The 14,083-nt window shown below is 35.2% G+C and overlaps 7 protein-coding genes across 7 annotated transcripts; 3 read left to right on the top strand and 4 right to left on the bottom strand.

Annotated features, from left to right (window-relative positions):
* Positions 1 to 1,290: 1,290 nt before the first annotated feature.
* On the top strand, positions 1,291 to 3,368 carry FDP41_001670 (uncharacterized protein; the record flags this gene model as incomplete). Its single annotated transcript, XM_044704780.1, has 4 exons — positions 1,291 to 1,958; positions 2,077 to 2,120; positions 2,211 to 2,274; positions 2,342 to 3,368. 4 exons carry the CDS (start codon positions 1,291 to 1,293, stop codon positions 3,366 to 3,368), a joined length of 1,803 nt encoding a protein of 600 aa, XP_044564040.1.
* A 9-nt stretch (positions 3,369 to 3,377) lies between these two features.
* Positions 3,378 to 4,697, bottom strand: FDP41_001669 (uncharacterized protein; the record flags this gene model as incomplete). The annotated part of the gene is made up of 5 exons (XM_044704778.1): positions 3,378 to 3,558; positions 3,683 to 3,726; positions 3,813 to 3,882; positions 3,953 to 4,182; positions 4,275 to 4,697. The coding sequence occupies 5 exons, from the start codon at positions 4,695 to 4,697 to the stop codon at positions 3,378 to 3,380; spliced, it is 948 nt and encodes a 315-aa protein (XP_044564039.1).
* A 516-nt stretch (positions 4,698 to 5,213) lies between these two features.
* On the top strand, positions 5,214 to 6,355 carry FDP41_001668 (uncharacterized protein; the record flags this gene model as incomplete). Its single annotated transcript, XM_044704777.1, has 4 exons — positions 5,214 to 5,695; positions 5,743 to 5,828; positions 5,935 to 6,081; positions 6,204 to 6,355. The coding sequence occupies 4 exons, from the start codon at positions 5,214 to 5,216 to the stop codon at positions 6,353 to 6,355; spliced, it is 867 nt and encodes a 288-aa protein (XP_044564038.1).
* A 151-nt stretch (positions 6,356 to 6,506) lies between these two features.
* Positions 6,507 to 8,016, top strand: FDP41_001667 (uncharacterized protein; the record flags this gene model as incomplete). Its single annotated transcript, XM_044704776.1, has 2 exons — positions 6,507 to 6,996; positions 7,151 to 8,016. 2 exons carry the CDS (start codon positions 6,507 to 6,509, stop codon positions 8,014 to 8,016), a joined length of 1,356 nt encoding a protein of 451 aa, XP_044564037.1.
* Positions 8,017 to 8,107: 91 nt separating this feature from the next.
* FDP41_001666 (uncharacterized protein) lies at positions 8,108 to 12,247 on the bottom strand (the record flags this gene model as incomplete). Its single annotated transcript, XM_044704775.1, has 4 exons — positions 8,108 to 11,121; positions 11,265 to 11,817; positions 11,875 to 12,173; positions 12,238 to 12,247. 4 exons carry the CDS (start codon positions 12,245 to 12,247, stop codon positions 8,108 to 8,110), a joined length of 3,876 nt encoding a protein of 1,291 aa, XP_044564036.1.
* A 114-nt stretch (positions 12,248 to 12,361) lies between these two features.
* FDP41_001665 (uncharacterized protein) lies at positions 12,362 to 13,365 on the bottom strand (the record flags this gene model as incomplete). The annotated part of the gene is made up of 2 exons (XM_044704774.1): positions 12,362 to 12,984; positions 13,092 to 13,365. 2 exons carry the CDS (start codon positions 13,363 to 13,365, stop codon positions 12,362 to 12,364), a joined length of 897 nt encoding a protein of 298 aa, XP_044564035.1.
* Positions 13,366 to 13,576: 211 nt separating this feature from the next.
* On the bottom strand, positions 13,577 to 14,047 carry FDP41_001664 (uncharacterized protein; the record flags this gene model as incomplete). The annotated part of the gene is made up of 1 exon (XM_044704773.1): positions 13,577 to 14,047. The coding sequence occupies one exon, from the start codon at positions 14,045 to 14,047 to the stop codon at positions 13,577 to 13,579; it is 471 nt and encodes a 156-aa protein (XP_044564034.1).
* Between the last annotated feature and the right edge of the window lie 36 nt (positions 14,048 to 14,083).

The raw sequence follows: 14,083 nt of genomic DNA, 5'->3' as shown, positions 1-14,083 counted from the left end.
TAGAAAGATCAAGAGTTTGATTGAACCTTGAAAAGAAGTGAGGACAAAAGGGAAGTTTGTTCTTCTTTGGAGATGGTGATATTCTTGAAATTGAATGTCTGTACCACCATTTCGCATATTCGGTACTTTTAAGGATAGAGGTAAGGTTGCACGCACACTTTTCGGTGGACTTTATTTGGAAACATGAATTGCTTCCCTTCGACCGTCATCATGCTAATTCTAGACTCAAGATGCACAACATGAATGGATTGAATGAGTGATTTATTTTGCAAACTTTGAATCAACAACGATGAATCCCACAATTCACTCGAACAACAATAGAATTTTATTATTCCATTTCAAGTGTTGCTCTCGTTGGCTCAGCATCTTCAAAAAGTCTATCACCCATGTGCTTAATAAATTATGTGAGGTACTTCTTCCTGGGTTCAATTTCATTTCGCCAGAAATTTTTTGGAGGCATCAATTTGTGCTCGTACAAATAGCATTGTACGCAATGGCGGTCGAATCCAAAAAAGACTCGCCCGGAGCATAGCGACATTCAAGCGATCAGGGATTGCTGGCACAACAACAAAAAAACCAACACCGAATTCCTTCAACGCGTTTTTTTCTCGCTTTCTTTGGGTAGTCGACTTGCATCTCTACTACTACTACTACTCCTACTACCACGACATTACTACAAAGGTCAGACTATTAGCACGAAATACAAAATTTTTTCAAATCTGCTCTCTCCCTGTCAACTCCAAGACTAACAACTCTAGGCTCTTTCTATCGTTATTTCTTCTTCCTCTTGTTCGGATTTTGTGAATTTAATTTTTGGTAGGTAATGAATCAGAATAATTAACCTAACTTTTCATGTGTGTATTTTCATGTTGTTGCATGAATTAATTCATGGAATCTCAATCATGACTACACGACATGCATGTTGTGATGGTGTTAATAATGGTGATTTGATCATGTTGGATGATTCTGAATATATGTGTGTGTTATCTCATGCATGCTCTGGCGGCGAATACGGGTAAACACTGACCACACGATCATCTAGTAACAACTACCACCACTTTGACCACCACCACTACCACCACCACTACCACCACCACTACCACCACCACTACCACCACTTTGACCACCACCACATTTACACTTTCTACCTCAGTCCATAAACACATAAACAACAACAACAACAACAACTCACCCGATCCTGAGAGAAACACACTATTGTTGATTCATGCATGAATGCCTACATCACCGAACTACCACTACTATTGTCCGCCAACAAATGAATGCAACAACATGGATAACACTAGCCACAACCAATGCTCAACATTGAATCATGTAACAACAACAATATTTGCATCAATGGATAGTGGTAGTACTAGTGGTAGTACTAGTAGTATTAATAATCATAACAACATTCATCCTACTACTACAAATGTTCGTACCAGCACCAACACCACATCCGCACATGCACTCCAACCAAAGAGTGTTGTTGCAAGCATGCATTCAAGCATGATCAACAACATGTCATCATCGAGTATTCAACAACAACACACTCCTCCTTCCAAGAGCTGCAACAACATGTTGTCATCCCCTAATACATTCCAATCACCACAATCCTCTTCATGTGTTGGTGGTGGTAGTGCTGAAGAGCAGCAGAGACGACCAACTCAACAACAACACATGCGTTCGAACATGCATCACAACAACAACATGATGATGCATCCACCTCACCAACAACAACAACAAGATACAAATGTTCCTTCATCATCATCACCACCACCACTACTCTCTCAACATTCCGATCCAAATGGAAAATCCAAAACCAAAAGAAAGATCCACCCAAAGAAATCTGCAACGATCAAATTTCAAATCGAAAATCCATCAGATCCCAATTATAAAAGTATCACACAAAAATCAAATTATAAGGAAATTACATTGGAAGAGATGAGTCAATATTTTCAGTATGTTTTTCATTGTTCTTTAAAAATATTGAACATTCATGTCACCATGAATTTGTGCATGCACAAAATAATTGTCAATCCTTATGCAATTTTCACATTTGATTTCATGCATAAATAGTTTCCCTCAAACACAAGCGGCAGAATTGTTGGGTGTGAGTTTAAGTAAGTAATTGAATTTGTATCAATGAAATTTTACACAACATTATTTCAACAATAGGTACTCTTAAGGTTAGTATTGAATGATCTTTTGAGACGAGAATGTGAGTATTTCACATTCAAAATCATCAAATTCTTTATTTTTGAACCAACAGCGAAGGTTAGTTCTTTTGACCCGCCTTTTCAATCAATGTTGTCATCTTATATTCCTCAAATCATATCTTTAGATTTTATTCATTTGGAATTGGAAGATGGCCAAGTTATGAAAATACGACTGCTAACAACAACAACAACAACATTAGCAACCACCATCACAACACGAGTAATCATCATGCAACTATATCACCACCACCATTACAATCATCTCCTCCTCAATCCTCTCTGCCAACATTTAATGAATTCAATAATGGAATGTTGCACTCAAATGTAGTAGTATCATCATCACCAACAACAACAACAACCACTCAACATGGTCCCAATACGAAAGAGGATTCAAGAGATTATTTTCATAACAATAATAATAATAATAATTCAACAGCTTTGTTCCATTCTTCCAATGCAACAACATCCTTACGAAATACGTCAACAACAACAACAACAACTATATCCAATCAATTATTTTCTTCACCGATTGGAAATAGTTCACAACACATCCATTCCAATAACTTTTCTCGAATTTCAATTCAACAGCCACCACCAAATCCATCCTATTTGTCATCATCTTCTTCTGCTGTTCACTCTCATTTGAGAAATACACTTCCACCCTTAACAACAACAAGTATTCACCATCATGATTCGACTCGATTATCTCCATCCATTCAATTTGATAATTCTTCAATCGATTATAGCAATCCTATCTTGAGTCAAAGGTTTTCACACTCCACTCCTAATTATTCAAACGATTCAAATAGATCTTCCTATTCAAATTCCATGATTGGAAATTACCACCACTCTTCACCAACAAGACCTATTCCAACAATGTCACAATTTACTTCAAATGATGGGTCAATGAGACTTCCAACAACAAGAGGAATGGTCACAGATCATCATTTGCATGACTCATTACCCAACTCAACGCACCCATCGAGTTCCAATCATGGACAATCACAAGGAAATTCTCAATCCTATCGATATCATCCCTATCAACGAGTGCCATCACCACAACACTCTTCCTCCCTTATGAATGATCAGAAATTCATTCAAAGAACACAAAGTGATAAGAGAAATTTTAGTTCTTTTCAGAATGAGCAATAACATGTTTTACTAGTAATACCAAAAATTCAAAGAGACACTCATCGATGCGTGTTGTACATGATGCCAGTATCCTTTTGGTAAATAAACTAGATCACCTGGCTGAAGTATAAATTCACATAACAATTGAGCTTTTTGGAAGAGTGGAAATTTTTCAGCATCCACTTGATCAATCTCTGGAATTTGTGAAACACTAAGATTGATGAGAGATGGTTGAAGAGAGTGTTCATATATACCGTAGTAGTGATTGTTTTTTTATCATTTCATACAATTTTCAACAAGTGGTCAATCAGATGTTCAAAGTAACTTGTACTTACTGAGAGTACTTGGTGTCAAATCCAAAGGAATAAAAATTCACACCCTTATTAACAACAAGAATTCAATAGGACATGATCAATGTTACAAAATGACCATTTCCACATTTAATCATGCACAACAACAACTTACTTCTTGTGGTTCATAGAGTTTCCATATTTTCTCTCCATAAATTTGTAAGAACAAGTTATCAACCAAAGGTCTAATTGGTGAAATGTATAGATACATGCACTAAGATTAGAATTAATACAATTCTTATAACTTTCTCTTACCTATCATAATGAAGTGTTGTTCTTGTATTCGTTGTTCCTAGAAAGAATGTATTTGCTCCTAAAATAGAATAAGGTGATGCATCAAAAAGATTTGGAATTGAATAATCATTGGTAATTCCAATTAAATCACTGGTTGGAACTTGTTGAACATATAACCACTTGGAATTCACTGCTTGTTTTGTTTCCTCTTGAATTCTTAAATGATCAATGACATTTGCAAAGTTCATTTTCTTTTTTCAAGTTGTTAACATGTCACATCCACCAATAATGGAAAATAAACTCGTCCAAATATTACAAATCTCTCTCACTCACACACACTTACTCTTTCATAATTTGGTGGATGAGATAATCCATTTTCTCTCAATTCACTAATAAAAACATCCAAATGTCCAAATCTCTTTTTCCAATATTCTGTCATTTCAAATTCTCTTTTTTTCATTTCCAAACATATTTCATCTTGATCATTTAAATGTTCACAAATTCCTAATTGCCATTCTTGTTTTACTACTTTCCAATCATTATGTGTTGCATATTTTAAATAATTTTTAATGATGACTGGTTTTCTATATTTGATATATTGATCATGAAATTGTTGAGGAGATGGCATTGAAGAAGGAATAATATCATCATCACCACTAACACCCTCACCACCATCATTGGATGATTCTGAACTGGTGGTGGTTATGGTTGGTGTAGCTCCTCCGAGATCAATAATTTCAACCTTTCCTTTCAATAATTGAACCATTTCACCTTATTGCTATCTTACTTGGACCAATAATAGTGTCTAATTGTTGTTTATAAAAGAAAGAACCAAGCAGATCGAGTATTGTTGGATTCTGCAATATAAAATATTTAATTCGAATGAATGTGAAATGGAGAGATGGAATTTTTAAAGATTTGAACTTTGAAAAAGTGAAAAACAAAGGAATGTTTTTACTCGATTCGTCCTTTTTCAAAAAATCATTTGAAATTTGAATTTCTCCAATATATTATTATTCGACTTTGACAGCATCTCATGTCCTCTCTCCAGCTGAGTCAATCAAAAAGACTTCAGCACATAACGGAGTACTTTTCGGAAAGAAGGAGTCTTCAGAATTTGCATCAGAATCCTTCCTCGTCCGACGTCACCCAATTCTCCTCGAATTTCTAAAGAAGAAGAAATTGCCCCAGAAGTTGTTGTACTCCTGTCTCGAGTGAGAATTTGAATATACATTATGTTCAACTGAATAGGAGGATGATGATAGATTTGGAACCAAAAAAAATGTCCTCCACTCCAACCTCACAAGTTTCATCGCCGCATGACCACCACCACCAACAACAACAACAACAACAACAACCAACAACGGAACAATCATCACCACCACCTGAACAAGACATGAATTCTCTTGATGAAGCCTGTAATGACCATTCAAAGAAGAAGAAGACATTGTCACATTCCACACAACCATGTTGTGATTGTGTTCACAATAAGAATGCTCATGAAGTGAGTGGTTGTATAACAACAACAAATTCTTCTTCTTCACTCCGAGTGTTCACCTTGCAAGAGACAAGTCAAATGTCAAGAGAAGAAAAGAAAATAATTTTTGAAAATTGTGTGAGGAATATGTTAACATTACTAGGTGAGGATATTGAAAGAGAAGGTTTACAAAAAACACCATCTAGAGTTTTTCACAGTTTTGAGAGTTTATGTAGTGGTTATCAAATTGAGGATGTTAAAAAAGTGATTGGTCATGCCATGTTTAGGTAAGTATTAATGTTTTGATTCCATTACTCTCACAAAAGAAATATAGTTCACAAAATTCACAAATGGTTCTCATTAAGGATATTGAAATTTATAGTTTATGTGAACACCATTTACTTCCCTTCTTTGGAAAATGTAAGTGATTAGTATTGAAATTCATTTTTGACATTTATAATGTATATGTACCATTCTATCAAATAATAATAATGATGATATGTTTGTAAATGCATAATTCTTTCAGGTCATGTTGCTTACATTCCAAATGGCAAAGTGGTTGGACTTTCTAAAATTTATCAACTTGTTGATGTTTTTGCAAAGAGATTACAAATTCAAGAGGAACTCACGGATCAAATTGCCAAAGCTTTAGAAAGTGCTGTTGGTGCATTGGGTATGTAGAGACAAATTAATTTTAAATAATTTTAAATAATTTTAAATAATATATATTAATTTTAAATAATTAATTTTAAATAATAATTATAAAATATTTATCCAAAATAATACATTGGATAGGTGTTGCAGTCATGATCGATGCTCGTCACATGTGTGTTGAAATGAGAGGTGTGAACAAGTACAATAGCAGTACAGTCACAACTAGTTTTCGAGGAATCTTTCAACAACAAATTGAAACGAAAAATGAATTCTTTAAAATGCTTGGAAAATAGAATCTCATTCAAATCTATGAAAACATGAATTTCTCACATGTGAGGTGTGTTTTTATAAAGTATTGTTTTCATCGCGTTCGACCTAAAGTAGATTCTGAAAGTGAGTTCAAGTTCTCGCTCGTGTGTGTGTGAAATATTGCTCCAAAAAAAAATGAAAATCTTTCTCTCTTCCAAACCATGTCACAAACTCAACAACAACAACAACAACACTTCCATCTCTCATCTTTCTCAAACAACATATAGTAGTGATCAGTCGGATCTTTTTTTTGAATCACTTCAAGATGTTTCATTCATTCCTATTGAAATACCTCTATTCACAACGAACGATCAAAACAATAATAATAATGGAATGATCAGCAACAACAACGCCATTACCACCACCACTATTCATCAATGTATTTGTTCTGGACCTTCTTCCGAAGATTCCAAATGTAGAATTTTATTGGGTGATGGAAGAGTTTATAAAATTTCATTTTCAAATAATATTCAAAATAATTTACCAGAAATTAAAAGTCAAGGATATTTAACAGAATTTGGAACTAGAACTCAAAAGATTGTGAAATATATGGATTCTTTCACAAATGGATGTATATTTTTAGTGTATGATGTGAAAAAGCAACGAAATGTTTTATATGGAGAAGGTTTGTATCAAGATGATTGGAATGAAACTCATCCTATTTCAATTCATGAAAATTTTATCAACACGCGATATCGTGCGCACACATGATATTATTTATACTTGATGAATGACATTTTTGAATCCTCTGAATGACATTTTTATGAAATCCGGATTAGAATCAAATTATTATGACAATTTGGGAAATAGTGATTCAGATCAAGTTCGACTCATCTTTGATCCTCACATGATGATGAATAATGATCATTTCCATAGCTCTACATCATTATCAGTCACTCATGTCGCATGTTGTTTTTCTTTTAGTGTTTGTGTGGTGAATCGAAGAGATATTCGAGTATCAGGACAAGATTGGATTGATGCTAAATATCCAACCATATGGAAGAATTCACAATTTACAACGCCCTGTGATGTGAAAGATATAAGAGGTGGTAATTTCCATTTTATTTGTCTCTTGGTGGATGGATCGATTGTTGCGGGAGGATCTTTTTCCAGAGAACACTCTCTTTGTGGAACCACTCAAGGTAGTATTCATCATTTTACAATTCCGTTTCGAATTGAGTCATTTTCATGTTCTTCATCTCGCACCTTAATTGAACTTGAGAATGATCAATCCTCCCATAATGATTTTTTATTGTATGGATCGAATACATTTGCTCAAACTCAAACAAAGGCCCACTGTCTCACAATTCCAAATCGTCCTGATTTGAAACCTAAAAGTGTGCTCATGTTTCGAGAGACCTTCGTATTTAAATTGAGCAGTGATCCAACAAGGTTGATCGTTGCCACAGATTCTAGTAATATGGGTCTTGTGAAACTTTCTGATTATTTTAGTATCAGAGACATTTACAGAGATGGAATTGGCATTAGTTCCTACACCAACGCCTTAGTGTTGTTTTGTAATCCAGAGCATGCAAGTCTCATGCAACGAAGACTAGAAGATCTCATTTCGAAACGAGGAGAGGCCCTGTCAGATATTTCCATCTACTGTCGTTCGCACTGGTATTCGGGCTGTGACAATGAGTAGGACTTAGACTAAAGTTTCAATGAAAGCGAGTGTTAGAACCACGAAAAAAACTTATTTTGGCTCGATAAGCAAATAAATATTAATAATTTAATTACTCCCAACCACCTGCATTGGGTTGAGTGGTTTGTTTAGCTTCATAAGTTTGACACGAATGCTTGAACGCGTTGATCAGCTTGACCGTATCTTTAAATTGTCTGCTATTGTAGTAGTAGCCATCCGGTGTAACTGTGAAATACTTTTCTAGCACTGTGTGTTTGCCAGGTAAGTAATAGAAATAGAATTTGGCTGGCTTTGAGGTGCTCATGACAATTCTGTAAGGAATAACTTTAGGATTTTTCTTCTTTTCTTCTCGTAGAATGTTTTTAACCTCATCTCTGTTTCCATCAAAGTATTTGCTGCTTGTTTTCAATTGATTTGTATAATCCATCAAATTTTCAACACAATAATAAATGACTTCATCCAAATCGGAGAATGTCTTTCCATTGACCTTGAGAGTACTTCCAAGAGAATTAATGTCTTTTCCCTTCTTCTCTTCCTCAACGTCATAATTAATGTAGAGATTATTTCCAAACTTGAATGTAATGGCCAAGTGATCATAACCCTTACTACTAGGTCTGATGACTAATTCACCTGGTGCTTTATCAGCCAAGAAATCTACAGCTTGGGCATAGTCAAAATCTCTAAAGGCTGCGTGATTGATTTGTCTGTGGAAACGCTTCTTGGATGAAACACCTGTCTTGATGTTAGCCTCTGCTTCTTGTTTATGTTTGTTGAGAGGAGCCTCTGATGCTATTGGAGCAAGCTGAACCTTAAACTCTCTGTACACCAGTTGCTTGATCTTAAAGTATCTTTCCTCCCCAACTTTAAAGTAATCTTGAAATTTTTCAATATAGAAATCGACGTTGACGTTAGGACGAATCACCACTCCATAGAGACCATTATCGAGTTTACAAAATACAATGTTATCTTGTACGCCCACAACAGTAGCTAAAACTTGTTTTCCAATAGGAAGAGTAGAATCATTTTCGTTGGTAACAAGCTCAAATACTCTCTTGTCCTCCGAATTAATGGACTTGAATGATTTTCTTGGGTCTTTAAAAGGATATTTGAGCTCTTCCTTAATATCCTTCAATGTAATATGAGTCTTTCCGTAGCCTCTCTTCTCAAGCTCGTCGGCATAGGTGTCTAAATCCAGTTCATCGAGTACAGAAGGTTTTTTAAATATTTTGTGAATCTTTTCAAGTTTCAAGTTCTCTGTTTCAAGGGCATCTTCCACAATCTTTTTAGCAAGATGATAAGAGAGCAAGTGAACACGAGTAGCATCAATAATCTTGAACTGTCTAGCTTGATCATCTTCAAATGAAAGGTTTGGAGGTTTACGAATGATGAAGAATCCTAAACAATTCAGAGCAACATTCTTTTGATCTGCAAGCAGTTGAGTAGAAGCAGACTCTCTATCTACAATGTATGGCTCATCATGTTGTTGTTTGATTCTATTCAAAATCATTTCTGCTTTTCTTGGACCAAGACCACTCACAAACTTGAGCACTGATTGAAGTGGACCATGATTGATGATTCTGTTAATTTCAACTCCAACACTATTCACAACTCTAACAAAAGATTTCTCTAAGGATCTCACAAGCTGTTCTTTAGGAATGACATCCTGTAAATCATGAAATCTATAGCATAGTATTTCTTGTTTGTTAAAAAAGCCAGCAATCTCTGTTAGGGGATCTCTCAATCTACGTCCAACAGAGATAGCTCTTTTAACAACATTGTTCTCATTGGGAAATTCTTTGTTACCACGTTCAGAGTTTTCATAGATTCTTGCCAAGTCATCAGGAACAATCTGAACGTCGATTTGAGCTTCCTTGAGAAAGTCTAACCTTGAAGGATATCCATCACAAATGGCCTCTCTAATTTTCTTAAAGATAAGACCTCCACAAGTTGCAAGAGCAATAACCTTAGGATGGTGAGCGTTAATTAAATCTTTCAAGTCTCTCTTCATGGAATCTAAAACTTCTTTATCGTGCTCACTGGTTTTTGAAGTTTGGAATGGATGACCAATAGGCCAGATCTTCTTATCAATCATGTTACCATTCTCATCTAACATAACCCATGTTGTTCTTTCTTTTTCTTCACCTCCAGGTATACAGCTTAAAACTTTGCACTTGGTTGGTCTTGGTTTAGCATCTTCAATAAATTCTTTGTAATTGAATGGTACTTCCGATTTGAGGTCATAGGGACCTTCCATCAACATTTGAGTAAGCTTGTCTTCGCATAATTCACAAATTTTCTCACAGGCTTTTGCTTTTAGGTTATTTTTTACAGTAGAATTGATGGATCTATTTAGAATGCCTTTTGCTTCTTCAATGATCTTAAGCCTGTGATCATTCCATGATGTTGCCAGTTGTGAATGCTTTTGGCTCAAATATAGGTCACTGGGTTTGAATAAGTCGTCAAAGTGTCTATCTTCTAAATACAGCGACATCTTGAGAAATCCTAGAGATTCATATTTCACAATTCTCAAATATATTTCTGGGTCCTCGTTCAAATAATGAATGTGAGTAGTATATTCATCATTTTGCTGAGTGAAAATATATTCTGAACGTCTATCACGTGCTTTAAATAGAGAAAGGAAGCTTGATTCTACGTCCTCAGTATCTTCCACTGATTTGAGAGCCTTTCCTCTTTTAGTTAACTTGATTTTGATGGTTGCATTGTTCTCAAATTTTGAACGAACAATTTCACGAATCTTAGGTTCGTGCGCAATTTGATAGGCACAGTAATGTCTAGTAGCAGAAAGAACACTCTCTGCCGAATCAAAAATTGCTGTTTTAAACTCTTCAGCTGTCTTGATAGGATCTTGCTGATAATCCTCAGGTTCGTGAATGGTAACCTCAGATGAAAGGTTTTCTGCATACTGTTGAGAGGATAGAGCCATTCTGTTTGCTAATACCGCTAATCCCTCACGCTTAGCCAAAGAATATGTGTCTTTCTTCTTTGGTCTTTTGTATTCACCGATTTGAACCTCCGAGTCTTCGCTTAGAATGGAAGTAAAATGCAATTGAAGGTCATTGATAAGATCAATGCTATCACAATAATCTAATTGAGAGAAATAATAGGGGTCTATGAGCGATTTTGAACTATCGTAAAGGCTCTTTAGCTTTTTCCTTTTTTAGATTGAAGGACACACCATTTTTCATCCCATTCAAGTATTTTCCACAAATCTTTGTCGTTAAATTTACCATCCGTACGTAAGACATGGGCAAACTCTTCTTTCTTATATTGTGAAATGTAAGGAATGTCATATCTCATTTGGAGAATAAACTTAAGAACCTTGACAATAGTTTCAACAAATAAATTTTTGAGATTGTCAAATCTGTTGGAATCATATTCAATGTACTTTCTATATCTTTCCATGTGCAATTCGGCATCGCTTTGAAAAACTTTTGAGTAAATCCAACATGCTTCATTGTACAACTCATCAGGATCTAAAAGTCTAATGCCTTGTCTAAGCGAGATTCGTTCCGGAACGTCTTCGTTTCGTATGAGTTCATCCTCTTCAGTTAAAAACTTTTCCTTTAATAAATCGGCTCCAAATATATCTTTGAGAGTATATTTACGTTCCTCTTCATCCTCAACAGGTTGAAGATAGTCCTCTTCCTCTTCGTCAGTACCGAAAATATCATCCTCTTGATCATCTCCGTCAATAAATCTGTCATCCTCATCCTCATCTTCTTCACCATAATCATCTTCCATGTCTCCAGCTTCTGGTTCGTTTTCTTCTTGTTGTTGTTGCTATTGAATAGTTATCATTGTTAATATTCAATTATATTCAAAACAATAAATACGTACAACAAGATCGTTGACTTCTTTGGTTAGAAGGTTTTCTTCACCCTTCTTCAATCTCTTGAATTTTCTCTTTTTCTTTGATGGGTGGGTTTTTCTTTTGTGTAAGTTAGACTCTTGATCGATTGGAGGCGACACTTGCTCTCCTTCATCAACTTCGTCATCATTCACAATAAAATCGTCTTCTTCGAAGGCATCAAGATTTTCTGTTTCATCTTCCTCCTCACTATCCTCATCATCATCACGTCGGAGTTGGTTTTCTTGCAATTCTTCCTCATCCAATTCGGCTTCCTCTTCAATAAAATCTTTGTAAAGTTACAACCAATAGGATCGTCCAGTTATCTAATCAACATAATTTTGGTTACTTACTGCTACTCATTGTGGTTGGTGATGTGTGCTTGAAGGATTTGTTGTTGTATTCGACTGAAGAAAGAGATGTGTGATGGTATTTTTTTTTGTTTAAAAATATCAAACAGCAACAGTTTGAGCTTCTTTATTTCAGGTTGGTGATGGGAATATCAATGTCTCCATCTGGTGTTTTAATATGAATCAGTGAGGCTTTGTGAACTATTAGACCCAAATATTTGAGATACCATGTTACGATTTGTGTTACATAATAATTGAAATCGACAATGTTTCCTGCAATATCGCTGTAGCTATAATCCTTAATATTATTGATGAGTCCACCTTGTACAGACTCCAGTGCTCGTTCTTTAATTTGCTCTGCCGTTAAATCAATCAAATAAGCAGAAGCTCTATACAATGAAAGTGTTACGTCCTTTTCAGAAACTCCAACAATTAAATCTAAAGTTATTTGAATTTCTTTTCCATCTTTTGAGAAAACTTTAAAGTCTTCAAGTTTTAAATTAATCTTCTCTTCTGTTACATATCCAACATGTTGCCAAGGATAAATGAATTTTCCAACTGGAAATGGCTGGTTATCTGGAATGGTATACAATGTTCGAATTATATCATTATCTCCTTGCTTGGGTCCTTCAAATTTTCTATAAATTACTAACACTTTTCCTGGTTGAGAGCTCTTAATTCTCCTCAGAAAATAAAATCTGTATAATGATAATCCAGCCACACATCCCACAAATGCAGGGAGTACCATCTCTAAATTTTAATTTTTGACAAATTACATCAATTTTGTGTAAAAATATAAAAATTCATAAAAAATAAAATAAAAATTAATAATCATTATTTCACACACTTGTACGTACTCGATATCTCCAAATTAAAGTCCTTAATCATCATCATATATTTACTATTTTTTCGTTCTTCTAAATAATGTTCTGGATTGAGAGGATCTTGTGTTTCATTCGGATCCGATTCCAGACATTTTCTTCTGTACAAGAAAAAACTCTTTCCCGGCATGTTCTTCACTTCAGTATAGATTTTGTAGGCAACAGGACTCAGACCTCCAACAGTGACTACTGAAATGAAAAACATGAATCTCCTAAACTCGGATGTTTTGACAAGTGAGCCCCAATCCATGATGATGATGTTTTTGTATTTTTTGAGTGTTTTCATTGAGGACAAATTTGTTATCTAGGCGACTCATCATACGTGCCGACATGCATGAATGGTTTATTTCGCACAAACAACATTCAATTGGATTGTGCTTCATTATTGGAGAGATAGAGAATTGTGTATTGTAGGGATTGTGGTGGAATCGATCCTATTCATTGGCGTAACAGTTAGTTCATTATTTCTCTTCCTTTTTAGTTTTTGGAGAGAAGAACAATGTCCGAGCCACACTTTCTTGAGATGACAATTTCAAAGGCGACGATGATGACATTTCATCAAAATCAATTGTTTTGGTTTTTTGTTGTTGAGGGGAGGGTGTGAGTGGCGTTGGTCTTGAACGAAATTGTAACTTCTCTTTCGCTACACCTACAATAATATATTCAGTTTGATTATTCTGTGCGTTGATGACTTTCCGACAAATTAAAAGAGGCTTTTTCAAAGCAATTTTCTTTCCATCACACTTTTGCCTTTCGATGGTCAAAGAACATCGATCTTTTGATTGGTCACTCTTCTCGGAAAAGGTCAGAGATCCCAAAGTTACAGAATTGAGAGGTTTGTCTTTCTCTGGTCGGGTCTCTAGTGAGCCTTGCAGGTCTATCAGTTGCAAACATTTCACATCGTTCGATTTCCTCAACGGTATTTTGAACATTTTTTGAAAGGCGGCAAAGAGCAATCTCGAGTTCAG

The sequence above is a fragment of the Naegleria fowleri genome (assembly GCF_008403515.1).
Source record: "Naegleria fowleri strain ATCC 30894 chromosome Unknown tig27, whole genome shotgun sequence".
In the NCBI taxonomy this organism is placed as follows: Eukaryota; Heterolobosea; class Eutetramitea; order Acrasida; family Naegleriidae; genus Naegleria; species Naegleria fowleri.
Note: the sequence above shows the minus strand (reverse complement) of the source record. Positions and strands in the feature narration are given on the sequence as shown.